The sequence below is a fragment of the Hypomesus transpacificus genome, chromosome 2 (assembly GCF_021917145.1).
Source record: "Hypomesus transpacificus isolate Combined female chromosome 2, fHypTra1, whole genome shotgun sequence".
Classification (NCBI taxonomy): Eukaryota; Metazoa; Chordata; class Actinopteri; order Osmeriformes; family Osmeridae; genus Hypomesus; species Hypomesus transpacificus.
In genome coordinates this window covers 12986894-13009982 of record NC_061061.1, presented here as the reverse complement: position 1 = coordinate 13009982, position 23089 = coordinate 12986894, and the positions used below count along the sequence as shown (strand labels likewise).

General features: G+C 43.7%; 2 protein-coding genes across 2 annotated transcripts; one reads left to right on the top strand and one right to left on the bottom strand.

The window, feature by feature from the left end:
- Positions 1 to 228: 228 nt before the first annotated feature.
- Positions 229 to 15529, top strand: LOC124482470 (transmembrane protein 65-like). Its single transcript, XM_047042869.1, has 7 exons — positions 229 to 1301; positions 7180 to 7224; positions 8467 to 8534; positions 9064 to 9118; positions 11394 to 11436; positions 12633 to 12738; positions 13459 to 15529. The coding sequence occupies exons 1-7, from the start codon at positions 1028 to 1030 to the stop codon at positions 13588 to 13590; spliced, it is 723 nt and encodes a 240-aa protein (XP_046898825.1). The 5' UTR covers positions 229 to 1027; the 3' UTR covers positions 13591 to 15529.
- Positions 15530 to 15661: 132 nt separating this feature from the next.
- mboat1 (membrane bound O-acyltransferase domain containing 1) lies at positions 15662 to 22417 on the bottom strand. Its single transcript, XM_047042868.1, has 13 exons — positions 22137 to 22417; positions 21709 to 21854; positions 21524 to 21601; positions 21021 to 21116; positions 19672 to 19727; positions 19522 to 19576; positions 18780 to 18978; positions 18477 to 18669; positions 18238 to 18341; positions 18020 to 18084; positions 17750 to 17882; positions 17501 to 17652; positions 15662 to 17287 (listed from the first exon to the last, which is right to left on the bottom strand). The coding sequence occupies exons 1-13, from the start codon at positions 22224 to 22226 to the stop codon at positions 17176 to 17178; spliced, it is 1479 nt and encodes a 492-aa protein (XP_046898824.1). The 5' UTR covers positions 22227 to 22417; the 3' UTR covers positions 15662 to 17175.
- Positions 22418 to 23089: the final 672 nt, after the last annotated feature.

Here is a 23089-nt window from a genome sequence, read left to right as displayed (position 1 = left end):
TTTGTGGATAATCACTCATCATCGTATTGGACTATTGGGCGACAATATCAAATATCAGAGAGTGAAACATTAAATATGAGCAGAAAGTATTGTCCAAGATGTAGACAATAGACAGTGAGCAAGGATGTTAAAATGTATTAGTGTGAAAGAAAGTGTATTTCCCATAATGCAGTAGCAGATATATGGGTGAATATGGGTAGTGTAGTCCATGAAAATGCAACATCGAGTGTTTCTATCGTTTAGTTCACCCTTAGGCTATATTACCAATGACGTCAAATGTAGGGCTCGTGCATAGATCCTTCGTACAATCCAGGGCAAGAGATGGATATCCTACGTCATAAAAACACCCAGCCATCGTAATTTTTACTACACACCAAGTCGACTTGTCGTCACAGCTACGCAGAGTCAAGCTATGCCACTAGAAAATATTTTTAGGCCACTGTGTGAAGAGGACGAGCATCACGGGGAACGGCAACCTTCTCAGCTCATTCTCGAGACTGGAAGTACAGTAGCCTGTGTTATGACCGTGAACATTAGCATTAATGCAATGTAAACGGACTATTTCGGAGATAATTCCGTGTTTTACACCAGTGGAATAATTGACGGACATATGAGATAAGTGCAGCCAACGAAACGTAGTTTATGTCTTTCATCCGCTGCTCTCATCCGACGGATACGAATTGTTGACGGGACAGCGCAGATCGAGGTCTTGCACAGAAGTTGAGATAACTATTTATGACATTTTATGTTTTTTTAACGATAAGAAAAGAGATTTCATTTATATTGACACAATAAAGGTTTAGCAAATGTATCTTCATAGGTTTTTTTGATTGACCTTAGCCTAAGCCATTTTTAAATACCCTAACCTACTTTTGACATTTGACATCGTAGGCTAGGGACTATTCACAAATTAGTGATTACCATCAAGGCTGTTACAGTATTCCACGCGGAGTGAAGGACATAATTTACGAACGTTTCATTTGCACACCAGATTTCAACGCCCATACTGATTCAATCGGTCCTCGTGATGCTACCGTGCCTGCAAAGAGCCGTACGGCCCGCTCTCACGCTTAGATCGGGTACCATGTTTAGAGGACTCCGCGGGACAACAACGGTCCGTGAGACCATTCCAACGATGCTTGTGCAAAGCTGTAACATGGGCACACATCCGCACAAAGACCCGATGGAGCCTTTGACGTCACCACAGGGAGCCAGAGACTTTATTTGCAATCTTCATCCGACCGAACGCACGTGCCTGCTTAGAGAACTTCACAAGTTCGAGTCAATTGCAATAGCTCAAGGTAAGACCATTACCCCCCTGATACATGACCTATGACACAAGGCTGCTGTGCAGTAAGTTGTAGAATGTCTGTGGAGCTCTAACCTGTGATGTGGCTCTGTTGTAGTCAACATAGATAAAGAGAAAGAAATGGAGACAAATGGGAAAACCTAGATTGTGTGCGTTGAGTGTGTGTCAGAGGAAGAGATGCTGACAGCAAGGACTAGTGCTGTTTGTTATTCACTTATGAGAGGGAGTACTCATGTGTCACTCTTCCTGAGTACTAACATGGGGCTCCTCAGTGACACAGATAGAAGGGGCTGATGGAATTGTAAAGTGCCCTCTCTTGAAGAAAGCTATTTTCCACATTGGAACACTTTGCTTGTCTCCAGCGGTATTGTTTTAGCCTTTCTTTCTTGTCCCATTTTAATCTTTGATAAAGAATCTCAAATATCACAAATTAAGGTTCTGATTCTGATTTATTTGTAACCCTACAGGCAAGTGCTGAATTATGAAGTAAATTGCTAATTATTCTAAAGTACTTTCACTATAACAGAAGGTGACTGTATTGCAGGTTTTAGTGGGAACGTTCATGTGCTTAAAGGAGAAGTGAAAGGAATGTATTTTATCTGTCAAATGATTGTACTCTATTGCAATCAGAACTGATGTCGATGCAAATTAAACCATGTTTACTAATGAAGGTGTTCTTTAGACAATAATTCAGGAAAATGAATTGGAAATGAATGTCTTGTCTGTTGTCATGGTGATTGGCGAAAGGGTTTCACTGGTCTGAAAATAGAGGTCAAGTGGCCAAGGAAACAGGAAGTGATATAATGAAGACGCGTCTTTAAAAACCAGAACAGAAAGCTACTGTGTTGTGGGTAAAAGGTCCCTTTCATATAAAATAAAACAGTGAAGCATTTTGTTATATCATTGGTTCACCTATCATAAGGATCAATCGCCATGGCTCCTGAGTTGTTCATGGAACATTTCTAAGGTGAAAGCCCAGGCTAGGTTGGAGAACATGCCGGCAGCTCAGGTGTCCTTCAAAGACTCTTCTAGATCCTCCCCTGCTCTGTGGGGCTGCTGACAGAGTCACCTTTAATCTTCTCCCCTGAAAAACGGTAATGTACGTGTCATGCACTGTAGGCTGGCTTGCTGGCTGGCTGACTATCTGGCCGTGTGTGTGTGTGCGTGTGGGGGGTGTGTGAACTCATAGCATGCATGCATGTGTAATGGGAGGTGGGTAGAATGAGCATGTTTTGCTCCACGTATTGCTCCACCATCTCTCTGGGCTTTTGACTGCTTGTGATGGCTGACCAGCTGCCAGGACTCCCTAGAAACAGCAGTGGACGGGATCTCTTCTGTGTACGGAGTAGCGTGTGAGTGTGTGTGTCAGGTTGCACATTGAACTGTCAGCTCAACTCGTCGTAAGGCGTTGGTGTGTGTGTTTCTACTCTGGTGTGTCCTGGAATGACCTCTTCACTGATCTAACATGGCTATGCTTTCTAGTATCCATGGCAACACGTAGTTTCTGTAATTGATCAATCCCTGGGTATATCAACGTTGTTATTCATATAATAGCTGACTCGAGTTTCCATTCAAAGTCCATTCCAAGGCGTATAGATAGGTTCTAAAACCACCAACATGCACACATCTTTCTGCGCCAGGCCGCCTCAGTAAGAAGTGTTTCACAGACGAATGCCTAAAGTTTCAGAGGTCATTCGATATTCTTACAACTCTGTCAGTGACAGGATAGTTTGGAGAGGGGCAGTGTTTCTCTCTGGGGGTTGAGGCTTATTGGGATGCAGAACACACCACTCATCACTTCTACGACAGTGTTCTTTTCATCAGCATTTAGCTGACAACCTCCTGAGTGCACTTGTTACACTCTAAACAGATGGGCCCTCAGACCCACACACACTTTGTTTCATCTGGAAAAGCGCCAGTAAGAGGTCTGATAGCACCACAGGTGGAAAATGTAAAATACGTGTTTTTAGATATTCAGGAGTGGTGGTTTGATATGCAAATCAGCATTTGTCTTGACGAAATTCATAAGCACACGTCAAAAAACCCAGACGTCATGTAGGTCATTTGATCGTGAGACGTATTATTGCTTCGGGCAAAGACACACAACTTGGTGTCCAACTCCCTTCCCTCCCTGAGTTGTGTGTTTACCCCGCACAGCGTGTACTTGACAGCATGACTGTGTTCATCTGGGGGAGTGAGCTGGGACAGAAGGATGCAGGACAGGACAGCAGTCTGAGCATCTCTCTGCTCTCCTACCCACTCTGCAAGCTCACTCCTCCTCATCGATGTGAAAGCGTGGAGGGTTGAGAAATATACCTCGGCCAGTCCCTCGAGCCCCTGGTCCGACACAAAATGCTCAGAAGTATCTGGGTCAGGAGGGAGTGTGCTTGGGAATGCAGAGATTGGAATGCTGCATTCCGACCATACAAGTTCACTTTGCCGGGATCCAAAAACACACGTTATGGAACATACGGAATCATTGATTGAGGCTACCTGTCTCTTGACTGAAGAAGGCTTGCCTGTAGGGTTCCCTTTCTCAGACTAAAGAAGGCTTGCCTGTAGGGTACCTGTATCTCTGACTGAGGAAGGCTTGCCTGTAGGATACCTGTATCTCTGACTAAGGAAAGCTTGCCTGTAGGGTACCTGTATCTCTGACTGAGGAAAGCTTGCCTGTCTCTCTCACTCCTGAGGCTGCTGTTGGTTGTCTGCCGGCTGGCATGTCCCTGCCCCTGGCGAGACTACAGAGGGGCGGCGGCCATTTGGGAAACATTTCAAGGATTCTTTAGATCTTTTAAGTTTGTTTGTTTGTTGTCACTTCTGGCACGTCCATGCTCTAATTAGCGTAGGGGGAATGAGACTATCTGGCTGATGTACAGCTCTCAGACTATATTCTCCCTCAGCTCTTTTGAAACATGGTACTTATCCATCCTACTAATTTAAGTGTTTTCAAGGTATATCGAAAAAAGAAATGACAGTTCTTTTGTTTAATTATGGTGGGCTGTTTGGTAAGGTAGGTAAGTATAAAATGATTATTCAGCTTTTGAAAGTTGGTTGAAAAGTGATGACAAATGTTACTTTTCTCCAACTGTAGACATGGATATGAAGTCAGTCAGGGGTCCTGTGCCGCAACACAACATCAATCTAATTGATCGGGGAGACAACTTCCAGAGTGAGCAAACAAAAAGAAATAATCATAAAATAAAACCTACATAAATACTTTTGACTGTGCTTGGTCTAGCACTGGATATGTGGAGTTAGTAACTGCTAAGGGAATCAGCAGTAATGAAGCAAACTCTAGTTCTTTCATCCACAGCATCGGTGGAGAGACGCTTTAGATGACTGCAGCTCTGGATACAGCAGGTCAAAAGCTAGAGTACTCTGGAGTTTCCATTTTAATTAGTTTCTTCTCAGTCTCAACTTTCACAGGTTTATATTCTGTGGTAAAATCCTGTGAAACCAGAATACACTGAAGTGATTCTGTCATAGCAGTTGATAGTTGTAGCTAGCTGTCTGTCTCTGTGGGTCAATCGATGCGGTCTCTGTGGTAAAAAAACACAAAACACTATACATGATGCAATCTTCCTGTGGTAGTATTGTTCAAGCTTACTGAGGAAACCTTTCCATTAACATCCATGTGCCTTTCTGAAAACCTTAACTTGCACACACAAGAATAAACAGGCAATGAGTCTAGTTTTGAGATACTTTTAATACGAAAGACAGGAAGCTCATTGAATACCGGTAATTTATTTAATAATATCTTATGAAATGCCATATGGCTAGCAGGGGAAGGCTATGCTCTATGAAACACGTTCCAGAGAGATTCAAACACAGACACACAGTCTGGGACACAGAAATGAGGCCTCATTAGCAGAGGAGCTTTTATATTCAGAAATTGTCCAAATGCTAATATAATATTACTATTATTATACAGTCTCCTTACTCACTTGGAAACAGTGAACTTCAGTCTAATGATGCCAAATGACATGATTAATGACCATATCTATACACACAGTATTACTTTATAAACAGTAAATGCTCCTTTGGAGTGTCATTTCTCCACCGGTCTGTTAGCCTCATACCACTGAGTACTAGAACCTGGTCCGCCCACCGTCTCCCTGGTCATCACAGCCCAGGTCCTGCCAGGATCCTGAGAACCAGTCCCTCAGGGCCAGTAAGACCACCGCCAGGAGCCTCTATCTGGAGCAGTAGGCTGCTGACATGGAGACTTGTTAAATGGGTGGATTTTGAGGCCTTATGAAACCCAGACACATTTGATCATATTCCATTTATTATTTAGCACGGAGGCCTAGATATGGGGCTTGTTTGCTCTCAAGATGATGCATGAATAAATGAGTCCTGATTGAAGTCGAACCGATGCTCACAGTGATATCATGACAGTCTACTGTACGAGGACAGATGGATGGAAACCGACACCTTCATCAGGGACACGAGTGTGTGAGCAGCAGAGTCACACCTCCAGACTCTCCACCTTCATTATCATCCCGGAGCTCTTCAGGATCTCCACATTCACCATCCATCAATGTCCACCTGCAGCCTTGAGGTCACAGTCATCCGCGTGCCGGCTAGGTTGTCATAGAAACACTTCATATTTTCGGTACTGTCAGAATGCCTGCGGTGTCTGAGTCTACCCAGCAGCCAGTGCTCTCTCCATGGGGGCCTTGGCATCAATTATACAAATGTAATACTTCAGATAATTACTTTTGATTTCCCATTATGACTCATCATTTTAATTGTTATTATTAATTAACTATAGTTAATTCTTGGAATGAAATAATTACAGTCGACCCAGTAGTATAGTTAGGATACTCACACACTACTTCCCTTTGTTGACTTTCTCTGCTCTCTGGTCTTCTGGTCTCTCTGCTGGTCTCTCTGCCGGTGTCTTTGCTGGTCACATGGCTGGTCTCTGTGCTGGTCAGTCTACTGGTCTCTGTGCTGGTCAGTCTACTGGTCTCTGTGCTGGTCACTCTGCTCTGAAGCAGCGCTCAGTCTGCTGGTCACGTTCAGTCAATCAACAATCAATCGTCCTTCCCCCTCCAGCCTCATGCAAGTCTATTGATTTGGCTATTTTTACACACATTTCCTTCCATCAACTTCTCACACTCACACACACACACACATACACACACAGACACACACACAGACACACTCACACAGACACACACAGACACACTCACACAGTAATCAGTGTCATGTTTTTTAATACATAGCAGAACTGAAGTGACCTGGATCAGATGGCTGGAGGACATGAGTCATCACCATGTGCTTTTTGAACAGCTTCTCCATGGTAGCATCAGCATCAACAACAATACCCCTGAGGGGTAGAAGAGGCGCTTATATCAAACTGAGACGAGGCATTAGGACTAGCTATTACAGCCTAGGGACCTCCGGATAGGGGGAGGGGAGAGAGGAGTGTGTAATTTAAAGTGTGTGTGTGTGTTCATGTGTGTGTAATGGAGGGTATATTTGTGTGTGTGTGTCTTGACTTTTGGTGATTTATGAAATGTGTGTGTGTGTGTGTTTGTGCCTGTGTGGAGTTGGAAGTGTCAGTAATGTTTTCATCAGCGATGCCATCAGAAACTGGCAATGAAATTACCTGGACGGGGTAATAATGTCTGAAAAGAAATTGACTTGATCATGTTTGGTTCATATGTCAAATACTGTTTGAGACACAAACTCAAACTCTTGAAGTTCACCAATGAACAAGACAATAACAACATCGACTTTGTACTTCTGGTCCTGGATCTTATGTTGTACTTTTTGTACATTGTACATTGCTTTTGATAAACGCATCTGCTAAATTAATCAAATGGGAATGATTGTAACACAGCCTCTGTCTTGGCTTTTAGGGACACTGGAAGTGTTGCCCCCAACCTCAGCTCAGCTCAAATATGGTAAGATTTCTCTATACTTCATAACACCCAATTGTCTCTCTTAACTTAGCCACAGCATGTATCATATTTAGTAACGTGCTTTCTTTCTTCAGAATCTTCAGTCAGCCACAGGGATGGACAAATGTGTTCATATACATGACAGAGAAGAAATTTAAGAAAATGTGTACAGTATTTATTTCCGAAGGCAGAACAAAATCAAAGGAACTTAGCGTTATTAGGTGCTTGATCGACCCAGGGCCATAGAACCCCCTGGTAGACCAATCCAGGGATATAAAACCCCTGGTAGACCAATCCAGGGATATAGAACCCCTGGTAGACCAATCCAGGGATATAGAACTCCCGGTAGACCAATCCAGGGCCGTAGGAAGCTGGTCTGCATCCTCCAGAGGTTCGTCAGCAGACTGTTCAGAAGGTCACTGTCTGGAGCTGACTTGGCTCCCTGCTCTCCCAGGAACTTAGAAAGGAAATAACCTTCTTTGTCTCTGTCAACAAGGCTTTGTTTTTTTCCCTTTCATCCCACTCCCTCCCTCTCCGCTTCCTAGAAGTACTGTTTTCCGAGAGAGGCGTTTTCTTTCATCTCACATCTCATCAAAGTTTGAGTATCATTTCCCAAACCAGTTCTTTTTTTTTCTTCTGAACTGATCAGAGCTCCATCAGTTGAAGGAGCACAAGTTCAGTGAGAGGTCTTCTGTGTGTTCACTCACAAAGGTGATTTTCCTTGTGTGTTTCCTCACTGCCTGCCTCTACCCATGCGGGCACAGACCCTCATGTAGCAGGAATGATGACTAGCAGGGAAAGAATGTGGAGCTGCTGGATGTTGCTGGCAGAGAGAATGGACCAATTCAGACCAGACAGACTCTCAGCTGGGCCACATAGTTGACCTCGGGCTCTGGTAGAATATCTGACACTATCGGTGGCCTCCTGTCTGGCTGTAAAAATTCACAGCCCAATTTGTATGATAACATCTGAATTGCATTAATCACCAGGTAATTATTTAGTTATCAAATCATTAAATTCATTCGTATTAGTCTTTTTTATAAGCAATGTCACACATGCCCACAGATCAGTGTATATAACTAAACTAAACCCTCAGAGAACTTCTAGTTACAACTTTGTAGTTAAACAGAAACAGGCTACAACTTTAATGACCAGGGGGAGATAGTGTGTCCAAAGAGAGGGTTGTGTTAACATTTATAACTGAAATATTAATAATGCATTTGACGCTTTCTTGTCCCACGCCAGTTATTCTCCACAACGCCATTCCCTTTGTGGGGTTTGGTTTCCTGGACAACGCCATCATGATCGTTGCTGTAAGTCACCCACATGTATCATTGTCAAACTGTTTCAGTCCCATCAGCTGTGATGTTCTCATTCATGGCAGACTGTAAGCTGGAGCGAGGCATCTGGAGACCTCGTCAGAACAAGACATTATCACTGAGGCCAAAAATGATCTATGGGATCTAAGTAGAATTCAATTTAAGTCATTTCTAATGTAGAACTTTCCATGTGCTGTATTGTGCTGAGTCATTCACAGAGCTGCTGGGCTGTGGGCTGGTAGGACACAGATAAGAGCACCTGTCTTCCAATGCGGGTTTAGACTGTGTTGCACTGTCAGGGATTACAGTTCCATCATTATGCTGTCACATCAGATCTCGGTCAAATTGAATAGTAGCACAAAGTATTTAGAGTTGGCTGAATTTGCCTCAGAGCAAAGGCTGGGACTATTCCCACTGTGTAAAAGGTCATCTAAGTCAAGTGTGCCCAAAGCATTCAACAGTATTGTTAATTGTATTTAAGCTGGATGGATGGTTGGAATGATAAATGCATTTTCTTTCTCAGGGAACACAGATTGAGTTGTCCATTGGAGTGATTCTAGGGATTTCAACTATGGCAGGTACAGTACACTTCATTTACATTTATTCATTTAGCAGACGCCTTTATCCAAAGCGACTTCCAAGAGAGAGCTTTACAAAGTGCATAAGTCACTGATAATAACAACAAGATAGCCCCCCAAAAAAACATTGCGAGTAGCCAAAACATGAAACACACATTGTGAACAACCAAAATAAGTGCCAAAGGGAAGAACCATAAGAGCATGTAGTTAAGCAAGTTACAATTAAACAACATGAACTGCTATAAGTGCAAGTGTACCTGTAGAAAAGCAAGAAACAATAAAAACAACATATTTCACAGCGAGTACAACAATTTAAATCAGTTACCACTAACCACAAGAGCAACAAATCTCTAAGCAAGAGTCATTGTGATCCTAACATCGGGTCAAACCATCTCCTAAGTACCAATGTACTCCTGGACTTCATACACCATATGGAGGATTTGAAATGATTCTGTTTGGGTGAGGCAACTGTCAGTGTGACAAATACCACACACAGTGTCAAATGAAGGGTTTGGAAACTCAGAACAGACGGCCTGGTGTCTGGCAAGCAGCCAGCCAATGAGGACACAGAAAGATGAACCTAATTAGTTTTAATATATATGCTAATACTTCTCTCAACTTATTTTAACTGCACACCAAATGTCCCATTGATTTTGTGAGAATCATTTTCATGTCATCAGAATCATTCATTCCTTTAGACACCATCTTCCGACAGAGGTAGAAGTGTGTGTGTATGGGGGGGGGGGGGGGCAGATTTTGTGAAAATTGTAATGAATGCTGAGCTCAGTGTTCTGGTCCACTGGTTATATGAAATACACACATAGATATTCACACTGAGATCAGATAGCTTTGTGGTCAGTGATCAGCCTTTAAAGAGGCACTTTGCTGACCTCTCCCATCTCGCCCTGGTGAATCTCAGTCTAACACCAAGGTTGTGGGTTTGATTCCCAGTTTTTGAACTGTGGAACTGTTTGAGGTCACAGCATGACATTGTCCAGTCAGCAGTACACTGAGATCAGCTTTCTGAGCTCTGATGGAAGTCAGGACGATATCTACCTTCAGGGAGTATGGCTCTGTGGAGGTTTTTAATGTAGGGAAGGGGGGATGGAGTGAAGGGGGAGGGAGTTAAGGGGGGAGGGAGGCAGGGTGGGGGAGGTGGGAGATCAAATCTAACACGGTTGTTCTTGTGTCTGTGTGTATGTGTGTGCGTGCTGTTGTATAATGTCTCTTTGATAGCCCTGTGTGAGATACTGCAGGGCTATTTGAAGCATCAGCAGGAAGAGATGGACACACACACGCACGCACACACAAACACACACAAATGGTGTTAGAGGAATGAAGAGGAAGGGTTTGCTGCCAGATCCGATCAGAAGTGTATGGCCCTTCTTATTCGACATATTCAACTTATCAATCCCTCCTTCAGAGCTGTTCAGTGACCCCAAACAGTTTGAACCTTTGCAGTAATTCATTGGAATTTAACCTATAAAGAAACCTGTTGTTCCCAACCCTATTTGGTGTGGTTGTCACTATCTGATCATCAAGGATGATGGAGGACGTTGTCGTCGACTATGTTTATCAGCCTCAGGTCTGGTTTATTTGTCACCTACACATTCTCTCCTGCTCTCGGAAGTCTGCCAAGACCCTCCTCCAGCTTTTCCAGCAGGCTGTTCCTCAAAGTCAAACAGGTTTATGTTTGTCTGAATGCTGTTCTGGGACCAGTAGATAATAGATAGACCACCTTCCATAGTTGTAATTACCATGGCGATGCTCTGTCCTCTAATTAAGATGGACTTCTGCCGAGGTTGAACGGGTAACAGTCATAAGGGGGCGGTGGAACTCTGGGAAAAAGAGATGGATGAGGAGAAGATACATTAAGAGTAAGTAAAAGATAAGGCAAATGAGAGACACAGACAAATGGTGGTTTTAAATTAAAGTGGTATTAAATTAAAGTGGTATTAAAGTAACTGTAGCCTGCTCAAGGTGAATGTTTGTTGTTGTTTGTTGTTAGCGAAGATCAACACTCTTGTCTGGGTTTCTTGGCAAGGTGGAACCTTCCTGTCAAGCTGGTGCCTCCTCAGGGAGGGTGTATGGTGTGACACTGAATCCCTGGCTTCATCCCTCAGACCATTGTTGTCATGGCATTTAGATCAATGGAAGCAGATTTATTGGTCCGAGCTCAATGCCAGTGGTGAAAAAACCCAGCCTCTCTCTCTCTCTCTCTCTCTCTCTCTCTTACCCTCTCGCTCTCTTATTCTTCTTCTTTCTCTGGTTACAGCTGCCGCTCTAGGAAACCTCGTGTCGGACCTGGCTGGACTTGGGTAAGAACCGTAGATGCACAGTGACACCCTTGTATCCTGATCGAAGCTGTAATGTTGACAACACACTGTGTGTTACCTCCGGCCTGATTCTCCCAGACCGCTCCATCACATTGACCTCAATCTCAACCCTTACTCACCTCTGCCCCCTACTGTATGACAGGGCTTCTTTCTCTCTGTATAAAAAATAAGATGAAGAATAATTGTTTCTGCTGGATTGAAGACATCATCCTCACTCTTGAATTACAGTCTCTGAGGCTGTTAGACTATGGCCTTGTGGGAACTTTAGTCATGATATCTCACATCCTCTGTGATCAGACTGACTGCTTCTGTTGATTTAAACTGCACTGAGTTGGCCTTAAGGGAGCGTCTCAGTTGATGTATGTATACCGTGATTCCTCATGGGTATTGTAGTGCAAAACACACTGATTTACAGACTGAAATACGGTTAGACTTCTACTTGAAACTTTTCAGTCTCAGTATCTTTTGCGAATCGTTTCGTAAATGGTTGTGAACACACGTCGATACACATGACTTTTTACATAGCTGAGTGGGAAAACATAGCACATAGCCGTCCATCACTCCTCTCAGTTACACCCCGCTACCTCGCCCGCCAGACAGATCAACGCTAAGCACTGCCGCTGACAGCTGGTGACACATCGCCGGTCCCGCTGGCAGAACACATCTGAAATCCACTTGTTTATTACTGGTTTGATTATTTATGTTTGTTTTGCGGCTCGGAAGCTGGTGCTTTCATAGATTTGATTAATGATGATGATTGTGTCGACTTGTAAACCCAAGTACTTTGGAAGTGGGAACTTGGCTTCAGGGGTACATATTTTAGATTAATACTTCAAGTATAAATAAATTAAAGCATTGGAGATTTTGTTTTTTCCTTTAGTACTGGGGTAAAGTGTTTGTTGGATAGATTCAGAATATTTCTTTTTGATTTGATTGATGCATTTTTTATTTGATTGATGGTTCAGTGGAGACTGTGGTGTTTGTCTGTCTGTCTCTCTGGTGTGTTCCTCTCCCCTCTGACCCTCTCTGGTGTCTCTCTGGTGTGTTCCTCTCCCCTCTGACCCTCTCTGGTGTCTCTCTGGTGTCTCTCTGGTGTGTTCCTCTCCCCTCTGACCCTCTCTGGTGTCTCTCTGGTGTCTCTCTGGTGTCTCTCTGGTGTCTCTCCCTCTCCCCTGCAGGCTTGCAGGGTATGTGGAGGCACTGGCCTGTCGACTGGGCATGCGGATCCCAGATCTGAGCCCCAAGCAGGTGGACATGTGGCAGACCAGAGTCAGCTCTCACTCAGTAGGTCGTCCTCCTCACCTCGGTCTGGGGTCACAGCCATACCAAGGCTATCTCTCCTGCACTTCTCAGTCTCATTTTATTTGATCATTCCAACGACTCAAGCCTTTTTTATTCCAAGCAGAATTGGAATGCAGATTTCCTATGAAACCTCAGTCTTGTTTATGTTTATTCTCTTCAGGTTCCATGTAGAAATGACACTGACTTTAGTCACAATTATTTGTGCTGGATCACGGCATTCTTAAATAACAACGTTTCACAGTGTGACTTGCTAAATAATGCTTCTGATCACTGCTGTTATGAAAGACCAAATTTGACGGATAATATATTAATATCAGATGGGTGCTCAAGCGTGAAAATGTAATTAAGGAAGTTATTGAAATAGTTTTGATTGGCATCTGAAAAGGTTTCGGAAATGTTTCTGAGGTAGGAAATGTCTGGTGGCCATGCCCGACAGCTGCAGTGCTTTCTAGCTGGCCTGGTAACTACTAATGACATTTTCTTCTTTTGAGATGGCTCCAACCTACATCATAGTCATATTATTTTCTAGGGGTTTAGTTCCTTGGTCTGCTGCAGAAAAATGAGGCAATTTCTCTCCACGTTCCTCCCTGTCTGCTCCCATTCTGTCTGAGAAACTCTGAAGAGATACACAGCCAGTGAGCTCTGCTCATCCTCCATAACAACAGCACCCACATTTAACCCGTTATCTGGTCTGGTTGGCAGGGTAAAGCTATCGGAGTGGGAATCGGATGCATCCTAGGCATGTTCCCCCTCCTCTTCTTCAAAGACGAGGAGAAAAAAAAAGATAAAAAAGATGCAGAGAGCTCCTCCGCCGACAGCAGAAGCAGCAACTAAGACAGCGGACCTGAAGGACTTGGCCCTGTGGTGAAATGAAAGAAAAAGGATCACTACTGGATTGTTGCAGAGCCTGAGTAGCACATTATAACCTCTTTCAGTTTCTGTCAGACCTGCTAAGATTACTAGAATACTAAGACGACTGTACGAGCATGACTATTTTTTATGTCAAAAATCTTAAGAATCCTAAATGTTACCTGCTTCCTTGCAATTGTATGACATCATATCATGTAAGCCTCTTCCAACCATGCTAGCTGCTTATTGGCCCTTTTTTCATTTCATGAAACACAGTCTAGATTCTGTGAATGAAAGCAGTTCTGGTCTGCAGTCAGCCACATTGAACCTCTCAGAGAAACCTAACATAAGACCTCCGTCTGTCAGACAGGCATGCTCAGAACTAGCATAATGTTGCACTGCATCTCTGCTATAATCACAGACATACATATGAAGTCAGTAGTAAACTTCAAATGAAAATGTATTTTGATTAAGATGTTAAATTTTTTGGGGCATTGTTACATAACAAACTGAATATTTCCCCCCTGTTGTTAAACCAGTTATACTGGCTATTTACCTCAGCAACAGTTGCATCGTTTCACCACCAGATGGTGCCTAAAGTAAAGGATTCCACTGAAGGGCCATTTAACACTACAAACATACTGCTACTACTGCTAACACACCTGCGTTCCATACAAACTTGTTTTACATTTAGCGTTCATAGCATGATAATAAGTAAAAGGCATACTTAGATACTTATTAGATACATATGAATTCAGTTAGCGCATCCCATGTCAAAACGTGCCTTAATCACAAGGCTGTTAGAGGTCAATAGATGCCCCTTCCAGTGTGCATGCCTGTAGGTTCCTGTGTGCTACTGTAGGTTTTATTGAGATACCTGTCTCATCTGAACTAATTTACAGTTCATCCAAATTATTCATATGATGTAAAAAGTACCTGGCTTAATGGAAACAGACCGTTATTTAAAGCACTATGCTCAGCTAACTGTTTCAACAGAGACCAACCTTATGCTGGGAATTTTGGTTTTGAAGAGAAAAACACTTATGTGGCACTTCACTGCTGGAAGTTATTTATTAATATTTATTCATCTGTCAACTTATTTTATTCGGGAAATGTCAAGCACAAAGACTTTAATCTGCAGTTTATGGGCAGATAAGTTTAATCAGAACCTTGTTTGACCTGCTGTGGTTACAGCCTCTGATGTGAATACGTTGCATGTACGATGTTCTGTTTTGTTCAGGTGGTTGCATGCTCACTATATAATGAAACAAGAAACTAAACTATAAGGCTGGACACCTTCTGGAATGTCTGTAACAGACATGCGTGAGCAAGGACTCACAGTGCAACACATGAAGATTTCCACCATAGTGAAGTAGGAAAGGACTATTTGGGAGCAATAAGAAAGCTGACAGTGTGTACAAACAGGTACATGGAACCTAAATGTGTTTAACCTGTGATTCCTCCAAAAACCCTCTGCTTGGTTAAGTTACATTTCCTATGTCATTGTTTGCCTTTTTCCATATGCTGGTCAACAATCATTTTTCTTACTTATAATTCATGTTTGGGTTTTGTATCAATATATCTTGATTTCACACCGCCATGGTTACTTACACACTATCTTTAAGAAGCTGCTTTAATAGAATATTTCAGAATTCTGCATACCAGAGGGTTAAGGGGGATGTACGTAAGAGAGTTTATACTCCCCCCCCCCCCCCCCCCCAACTCCTTGGTGCAGCAGGAGCCACCCTCATCTCACTGGGCCCAGTCCAACTATATACATACATGCAAGGTCATGAAGGTAACCCTCATCTGTATATTAGGGTAAATATTTGTGTAAAAAAGAAAAATGAACGGACACATGGAACTATTGTAACTTAAATACTGAAATTCTAATCAATATTGAAATGAAGAACATCTCATGCTATCCAGTGTTTCTCTCTTGTGTTCAATGTGTTTCTCTGCATGTTCATGATCAGGTGAATGTTTTCTCCCAGGTCTGGTGCACAACTGAGGTTCAAGGTTGATCGAGCCAACGGCAAGCCTGTGTCATTTTTTTATTGAATTGAATTATGAGTTTTAGGGAAGACAGATGAATGCATTGGCTTTGAAGCTCAAAGACAGATTTATTCCATAATGTCATAAAACATCATTAGTTTAGTAGTGCAACACAGTCTTTGAAGTCACTCTGAGATATAAAAGTACAGCCCTGCCTCAACACATGTCTACACTTCAGATATCATAGGGAATGGTGCCTCACCTGAACCTGAGCCTTCCCACAATACACCCTGCCGCCAATACGTAAACCGGACTGTTCTCTCACGCCTTGTGGGAGAACGAAGCCCTGACTGTTGGCTGATAGCTACCAATGTCAATCATTAATACCACTACACACACAAAATAAGCACAGGCATGCATGTACCTACACACATGTACACAAAAACATTTCAAATCTTGTGTATCTTCAAATACACATGGAGGAAAACCAAACCAGGCATGTCAAACCAACTATGTAGCTGATATACAGTACATGCTAAATGTTGCAAAATGGTATGATAGTAGTTAAAACAACACTAAAGATTATAGAAATCACTTTCTTTAAGAAAAGTGCCCTTTCAAAGGGAAATCTGGATTACGGCTTGTCTGATGTTTATCATAACTCATCACCCGAGAGAACAGGTCAGAGAATGCAGGGCCGGCCCAAGGCATAAGCGAACTAAGCGGCTGCTTAGGGCCCCTGTGGCCACCAGAGGGCCCCCAAGAGCACATGAAATTACAGTTTAATGTATTAAGCAAAAATACATATATTCATTTTTTTTTATAGGCAACAATAAGCGACGCTGAGGGGCTCAAGCAATCAATTTTGCTTAAGGCCCCATAAAGGCTTGGGCCGGCCCTGAGAGAATGTCCTGTGTGTCGTCCGAGTTCAGTCTTCAAGCACACGATCTGAGCGGAACACAACCCAACCGAACCACACCCTTATACACAGGATCGACACAGTTTCAATACAGTATCAACTGACTTCATATCATCCCATATCAACCAAGTAACTGTGGTTAACTCTGGATCAAGTTCTCGGACCAAGATGTGTGATGACCAGCTACAACATCTAAGAGCTCTGCTGGGACTCCGACCGTCCTACAGACGGCTCTGCAACAAGCTCCACCTGGGGTCACGAGTTACACAAACACAAACAGGAAGAACACACACATTCTAAACATGTTACCAGATCAAGAGAGAACAGTACAGAGCCTGACCCCTGGCCTGAAACGAGTAGCCTGTCTTTTTCAGGAGTGAGACAGTAAAATAAAAATAAAACACAGTAGAAAGTACAGGTAGTGACAGACTGTGGTTCATTAATACTGGGTCAAGTCCAGTCCGTGGTCCTGGTATGGGTAGGAACAGCGGGTGATACTGGAGAGCGGATCATTGCCAAGGAGGAGAAACCCCCCCCACCTCTTCTTTGTTGTGGGCACACAGAGCCGTCTTTGTTAGCTGTGCTATGGGCCTCTCCCGCTCCAAGCCAGGCCCCCCCTCTGAGCAGAGCTGAGTGGAGAGGGGGGACGGAGGACTTCAGTTTCCCTTCACGTTGTTGTTGGAGTGAGCTGGCTGGGCGCCCCTCTGCTTGGGCTGCAGCACCAACGCCGTCAGAATGCTGAGGATGTGGACGTGGAAGTACATTGACCTGACGCGAGGAGTGGAAATACAAACAGTTTAAATAAGATATCCGAATCAAATCGGAGAAATGTTGTTAGAAGCAAGTATGTTGTGTTTCTAAAGACGGTGCAGTAATGTTAGTCAGCCAGTAAACTGAAGGTGCTCAGGGTGGGAACTGTCCTCAGGTTTCTAGAGTGTGTGGAGAGTTGGAGTAGGCAGACAGACAGACGGGTGTTCCTACCGGTAGTACAGGACGGTCGGCTCCACTGCCAGTAGCAGGAACGGCATCACAGTGTAACAGATTGCCAGCTGAGTGGCGGCCCACGTCATGACATCATAGAACCGTTTCAACACGCCTGAGGACAGGAAATACTGGTGGTAGGTTTTACGCACCTGAGAAAGAGAGAAACAGAGACATCCTGAGGTGAAGACAGACCTCAGGTGAACTGCTAGGGGGGTTGGGGTCAGCGGGAGGGTGGGGCAGACTCACAGCACGGGCTGCCAGGGTGATGGGGATGGCGGTCAGGAAGGTGAAGTAGTACCCTGGGTAGACACCGTGCCACAACGCCGACAGCACAAAGGTTAGTGCCGTGGCATAGCGAGGAACCCGGTCATAGCACACCCTGGTGGAGAGGATGACCAACACTCAATAAAAGGAGGACAAAATGAAGGATGTTGTCTGGACTAAACATGTAACCAGTTACTCCACCAGTCACTACTGTGGCAAAGTAGCGTACTTCCTGTCACAGTCAGCACTCACGTCTTCAGCCAAACACCAGTCTGAATATTCCAGTTGTCTATAAACGTCTTGAAACTAGTTGCTGTCTGAAAAAAAGAATTGAAACCAACTGACACCAGCAATACAGGAAGGTGTAGCGTCTATTAGCTACAGTCCTATGACACAATCTGACCTGCACTATACAGTTACATTTGACTGGCAGCAAGGTAGTAGTGATTTCACTGTTTCAGGCTACCAACCTCGATGCCCCAGATATTCAGGTTGGAGACGAGGTCCCAGCATGCCTTTCCGTTCTCATCCACGCCTCTGAAGCCGTAACCTGCTGCGTTGTTGATAGCATCAGCTAGAGAGACCGAGATATGAGGTTAAAGGTCATAGGTCATCTGGAACCATGTGTCAAACACAGAGCACTTAATCAACAACCGCAACATCAGAAACAAACACACAACTAAAATACAAAAGTAACCCAAACAGTCACCTAAAGTCCATGCAAAGTAGAACTTGGGTCTGGCAGCTTGGATGGAGAAGAATGCATAGGCCAGCCTGGTGAGGAAGGGCGCTTGGCTGAAGAAGATGATGTCCACGTTGTAAGAGATGGGCAAGGCCTTGGTGAGGGTCAGAAACAGCAGCATGCACACACAGCACACCAGCACCTTGTGGACAACAGCTGCCTGGAAGAACACACACACACACACAGGACAGTCAGCCCAGTTGTCGGGCGCAACTGACAAAAATCTACAGCCAAAAGAGGGCAGAGTGTCGAGCCACTGTCCAGTCATACCAGAGGAGAGGGGTCTAGCTCGGGGGTCTTATCCAGGCCGTTCTGTCCATTGCTGGTGGCTGATGGTTGTTTGAGCCTCTGTTGGATGTGCGTCCCCTGTATGAACTCTGCATAGTCCTGGTAGTTACTGCTGGGCCCCACCAGGACACTGAGGAAGTTGAGGTGGTAGCTGAGGTACTCTATCAGAGACGGTTTGGAGCTGGAAGACACCCAAGCCCAACTGGTCAGAACCAAAACCTCTGATCCAGGACAGCACATGAAAATGTTTGCTGGTCATGTGTTGCCGTTTGTTCAGTGTTGAGTCATGATAAGGAACGGACGTGTAATGTGCACCTTGTCAACGAACGCTGAATCCAACTTTGTTTAGAACAACTAAGTACAAGTCAAGTACGATTCTAAGTACGAGACGAGCAACGGTCTCCAAGAAACGAACAAAGACAATATTCACTAATCTCCTTCACATACTTGAGAGTTGTGTTCAACCTTTGTTTAAACATCAAACACGCTCCACCTATCTCATTGAAAGGAGCACACCTAGTTTCTCTCGGCGAATACCTTTCCTAGATGGAAACGACTGTAAAAACACAAACACTGAATTCATAGAAAGAGATAAGCTCCACAAAATGTAGATTCTACATATAGGCCTGGGCTACCTTAATTTGGTGTGGAGGAAGTCCCTGTTTCAATGGTTTCAAACCTATTGCATACTGAATAAACACGGGATTCAAGGATGAACACTTACTGGACAGCATAATGCCTCTGCTCTGCTGTAAGATCCCCAGGTGGTTTTGACATGCCTAGACCCAAGGGAGACAACAACAATAATAGCACACATAGCTTCAACAGCAGCAGACCGCTGCTGATTCCCCCATGTGTGTGTCGTCTGCTTTACCATCGTGCAGCTGGAACGCTAGCATGGTGATCTTCTGTGTGATTATCATCAGAGGCCTGAAAAGAAAACTACTTCTTTTAGAATGTGATTTGTCAACTACTATGTCACATTCCTCATATGAGAACCGCGTTCAGCTGTAATTACACAGTAGACGATTCCTGGGATTACATAAGAGACAGAGAGAGAAGACGAGTTCTATTTTTATTCGGCCATCTCTACAAGAAAATATGAATAAACATTGTAGAATTAGAGACATTCATTTTCATGTACTCTGTTTGGGTTGAATTTAAAACCCAAATGTGTCTCCAAGATGGCAGGAAGGGTTAACTCCCAGTCTGGCCTGGTCTGGTCTTCACAGCCTCATTCACAGTTTGATCTACTTTCATTGAAAGTGACAGATAGAACCCCCTCTGTTAAACACAAGGGCACACACACACACACACTCTCTCTCTGTCTCACACACAAACAAACACACTTTCTCTGTCTTACACACACACCAACACACACACCAACACACGGTCTCTGTGTGTGAGAGAGTGGGATTCTGTGTTCTTGTGACGTCAATGGTGCTTAACACAGACTGGCACTGCCAGTTCAATGAGGATGGCAAAGAGTGAACACACACAAACACACACAGTTTCCTAGTAGTATCATCAGCCAATTGAAACAAGGTGTTAGAGAAGGAGAACACAACCTGGCAGGTTAGGGGGAGCTCCAGGCATAAATGGACTATCACATTCCTTTGCGAGTCAGTCGGCCATTCACAAGTCTAATATGATTCAGCTGATTCCACCCCTGCTGTCTACAGACAGAGAGGCCCTTCTGTTGTCAATGGTTAGCGTGTTAGCTTAGCCCATAGCTCTGTGGTTATATTACAACATGTTAAATGCATAGTGATTGACTGTTTTTATCAGTTCCAAGTATTTGTTCAGGGCAGTGCTTCTGGCTCCAGTATGGAGGACATAATGAGACTGACAGGAAGGAGGGAGACAGAGGTGTGGCTGGGAGCTGTGGCAACTGACCGAGAGACAAAGACAGAGAGAGAAAGAAAGAAAGAAAGAAAGAAAGAAAGAAAGAAAGAAAGAAAGAAAGAAAGAAAGAAAGAAAGAAAGAAAGAAAGAGAGAGAGATACTGTAGCCGAGTCGATAGACCAGCTTGATCTGTGACAACCCTTACTAACAACATACAGTAAGATCATGAGGACTGACTTGTTTGTGCCTCTGGCTACAACAATAAACACACAGTACACCTCCATGGTACTAATGCAATCATTCGTTCTTCCCCAACGAGCTGGGTTGGTGTTGGCAAGGTTGAGGTGAGGTGAGATGAGGTGAGTCCCTCTCACTTACCCAGAGAAGTCAGTAGATAGTATTCCATAGTTGTAGATGAACACTCTGCTAACTTGGCACACTGTAAGGTAACCCATAGCTGTGATCATGGAGTACCTGGTGGGACACACAGACAGACATTTACACACAGAAACACATCCAGACACAGTCAAACAGACAGACAGTCAGACACTGTGATATCTTAGAGAACATTCTCATTTTGTATAGTGAAGGTTTCGGTTGCAGGAGTCTGGCTCCAGACGCCCCTCTGCCATACAACACATATCTCCAGCTATTGGTGTGGTGATCAGGTATCTCTTCTTCATCCTTCAACTGTGCTGCATTGATTAGATTCCATCAACAAAGACCTGGAACCACATGACTGGTCTAGCTGGCGGTGCCTGCTACCGTCCTCTTACAGATAACAACTGTACTCTTACTGCTTTCAGCTGAAGGGTATAGTGAAGGCATTTGGGTTTCAGGGTGGCAGGAGGGAAGAATGAGAGGAAGCATGATGGCTGTACCTGTGGATGTTGTGAATGGAGGCTCTGACCATGATGCAGTAGCATATTAACACCAGACCAATGATGTGCGCTGAATACCTGCATTGATAGGAAGGATAATACAACTGTTCAATTCTTTCCAACAGTATTCACACTGCTTTGAGGCTAATGAAACATCCAAATGAATCACCAAAAAGCTACCTTACCAACCAAAGCAGAATATAACTAAAGAGACCCCAAAGAGGGTGGCCACAGCGTGGCGGACCAGCGGGCTGGCATGTCGGGGGCCGAGGTAGAGGCGAAACCAGAAAGCGGCACCGAGGGCAAACACTTGACACGCCAAGAAATTGACCTGCAGAAAGTCATAGTACCAGCACTGACACTGTGGACTATGTAAAAGTGATATTGCCTTACAGTAAATATCAGTTGTAGTGAATTAAATAACAAAATGATATTCGTAACTGACCAACTCGAAATACCTATTTTAAGTAGTTGTCGGCCTTATGCTGAGTATTAGGAAACTTATGGCTTGACATAGACATATTGTATGTAAAGACTGAAGAGTGAGAGTTAGAATGAGGATGCTTAACAAAGTTGACCATGGACCGTGACGATTTGACAGGAGTCTGCTTACCTGATCTAAAGGAAATCCGAAAAATTCGCTGACTGGGAGTAACCATTTGGAGCCGGTAGTTTTAAACACAGAGATGTCTGGCTCTCCCATTCTGCATTTTTAAATTCTGAAGTCGTTCCGCAAAAAAAAAAAAAAATGCAACGGGTATGATGTGACGAGTGCTGTAGCCTATTGTAACAGGCAGACGTTGTTCCAAAGATTATACTGTAAGGAGATTGTAGTCCATCGCGTTCAGACTCAGCGTCCTCAGTGCCAATATGCCAAACTGACTGTGGCTCTATTGAGGCAGTGATATGCGGGGGCGGGGTGGACTAAAAGACCGAAAGTTCAGTTGAAGAAAATGCATACATACTCTTGAACAGACAGAATTTATCGAGCTGGAAATCTGAATCCAACTTGTTTTGGGCTGAAAAGCATTCCCGGTTGACGTTAAGTTAACTAGCCTAACAAAAGAAGTGCTGCTGATACATTCCAGTACAGGCTGAAGTTTCCAATGATCAGAATCAGGTTTTATTCGCCATTGAGGTTTACACGAACAAGAAATGTACTGTGGCCGGAAGGTGCAAACAATAAACATATGAGGATCTTCAATCAGAAAGTATAAAAGTACAGTAGTCTATTATCCTGAACTAACAATCTAAAAAACAAAACAATTTAAAATGTAAATTATATCAAGCTGAACAAAACGTTGAGACTCCTGGAAGAATGTTGCCCATCAATTTACAATAATTTCGTCAAATATCCTGTTATGGAAAATATGAATTTGTCTATCCCAAAACCCATTTTACCAGTCTGACATCCTATCTAATCAAGGTCACAGAACACAGACTCAGGAGGTTATTTCGTGTCAATTAAGTATTTACCAGATATACTAGTTTGACTCGCTACTTAATATCAACCCTTAAGATGATCAATTAAGATGACCACTTTATTTATTACTAGACTTGACTTCA

Bases quoted from the DNA above. Each gene is read 5' to 3' on its own strand.
- LOC124482470 (XM_047042869.1), top strand. From the start codon at position 1,028: ATGCTACCGTGCCTGCAAAGAGCCGTACGGCCCGCTCTCACGCTTAGA. The intron at 7,225-8,466 runs GTAAGATTTCTC...GTCCCACGCCAG, and splicing joins CTCAGCTCAGCTCAAATATG to TTATTCTCCACAACGCCATT. The intron at 9,119-11,393 runs GTACAGTACACT...CTCTGGTTACAG, and splicing joins AGGGATTTCAACTATGGCAG to CTGCCGCTCTAGGAAACCTC.
- mboat1 (XM_047042868.1), bottom strand. From the start codon at position 22,226: ATGGGAGAGCCAGACATCTCTGTGTTTAAAACTACCGGCTCCAAATGG. The intron at 21,602-21,708 runs GTAAGGTAGCTT...CTATCAATGCAG, and splicing joins GTTATATTCTGCTTTGGTTG to GTATTCAGCGCACATCATTG. The intron at 18,979-19,521 runs GTAAGTGTTCAT...GGTGTCTTCCAG, and splicing joins CAGAGGCATTATGCTGTCCA to CTCCAAACCGTCTCTGATAG.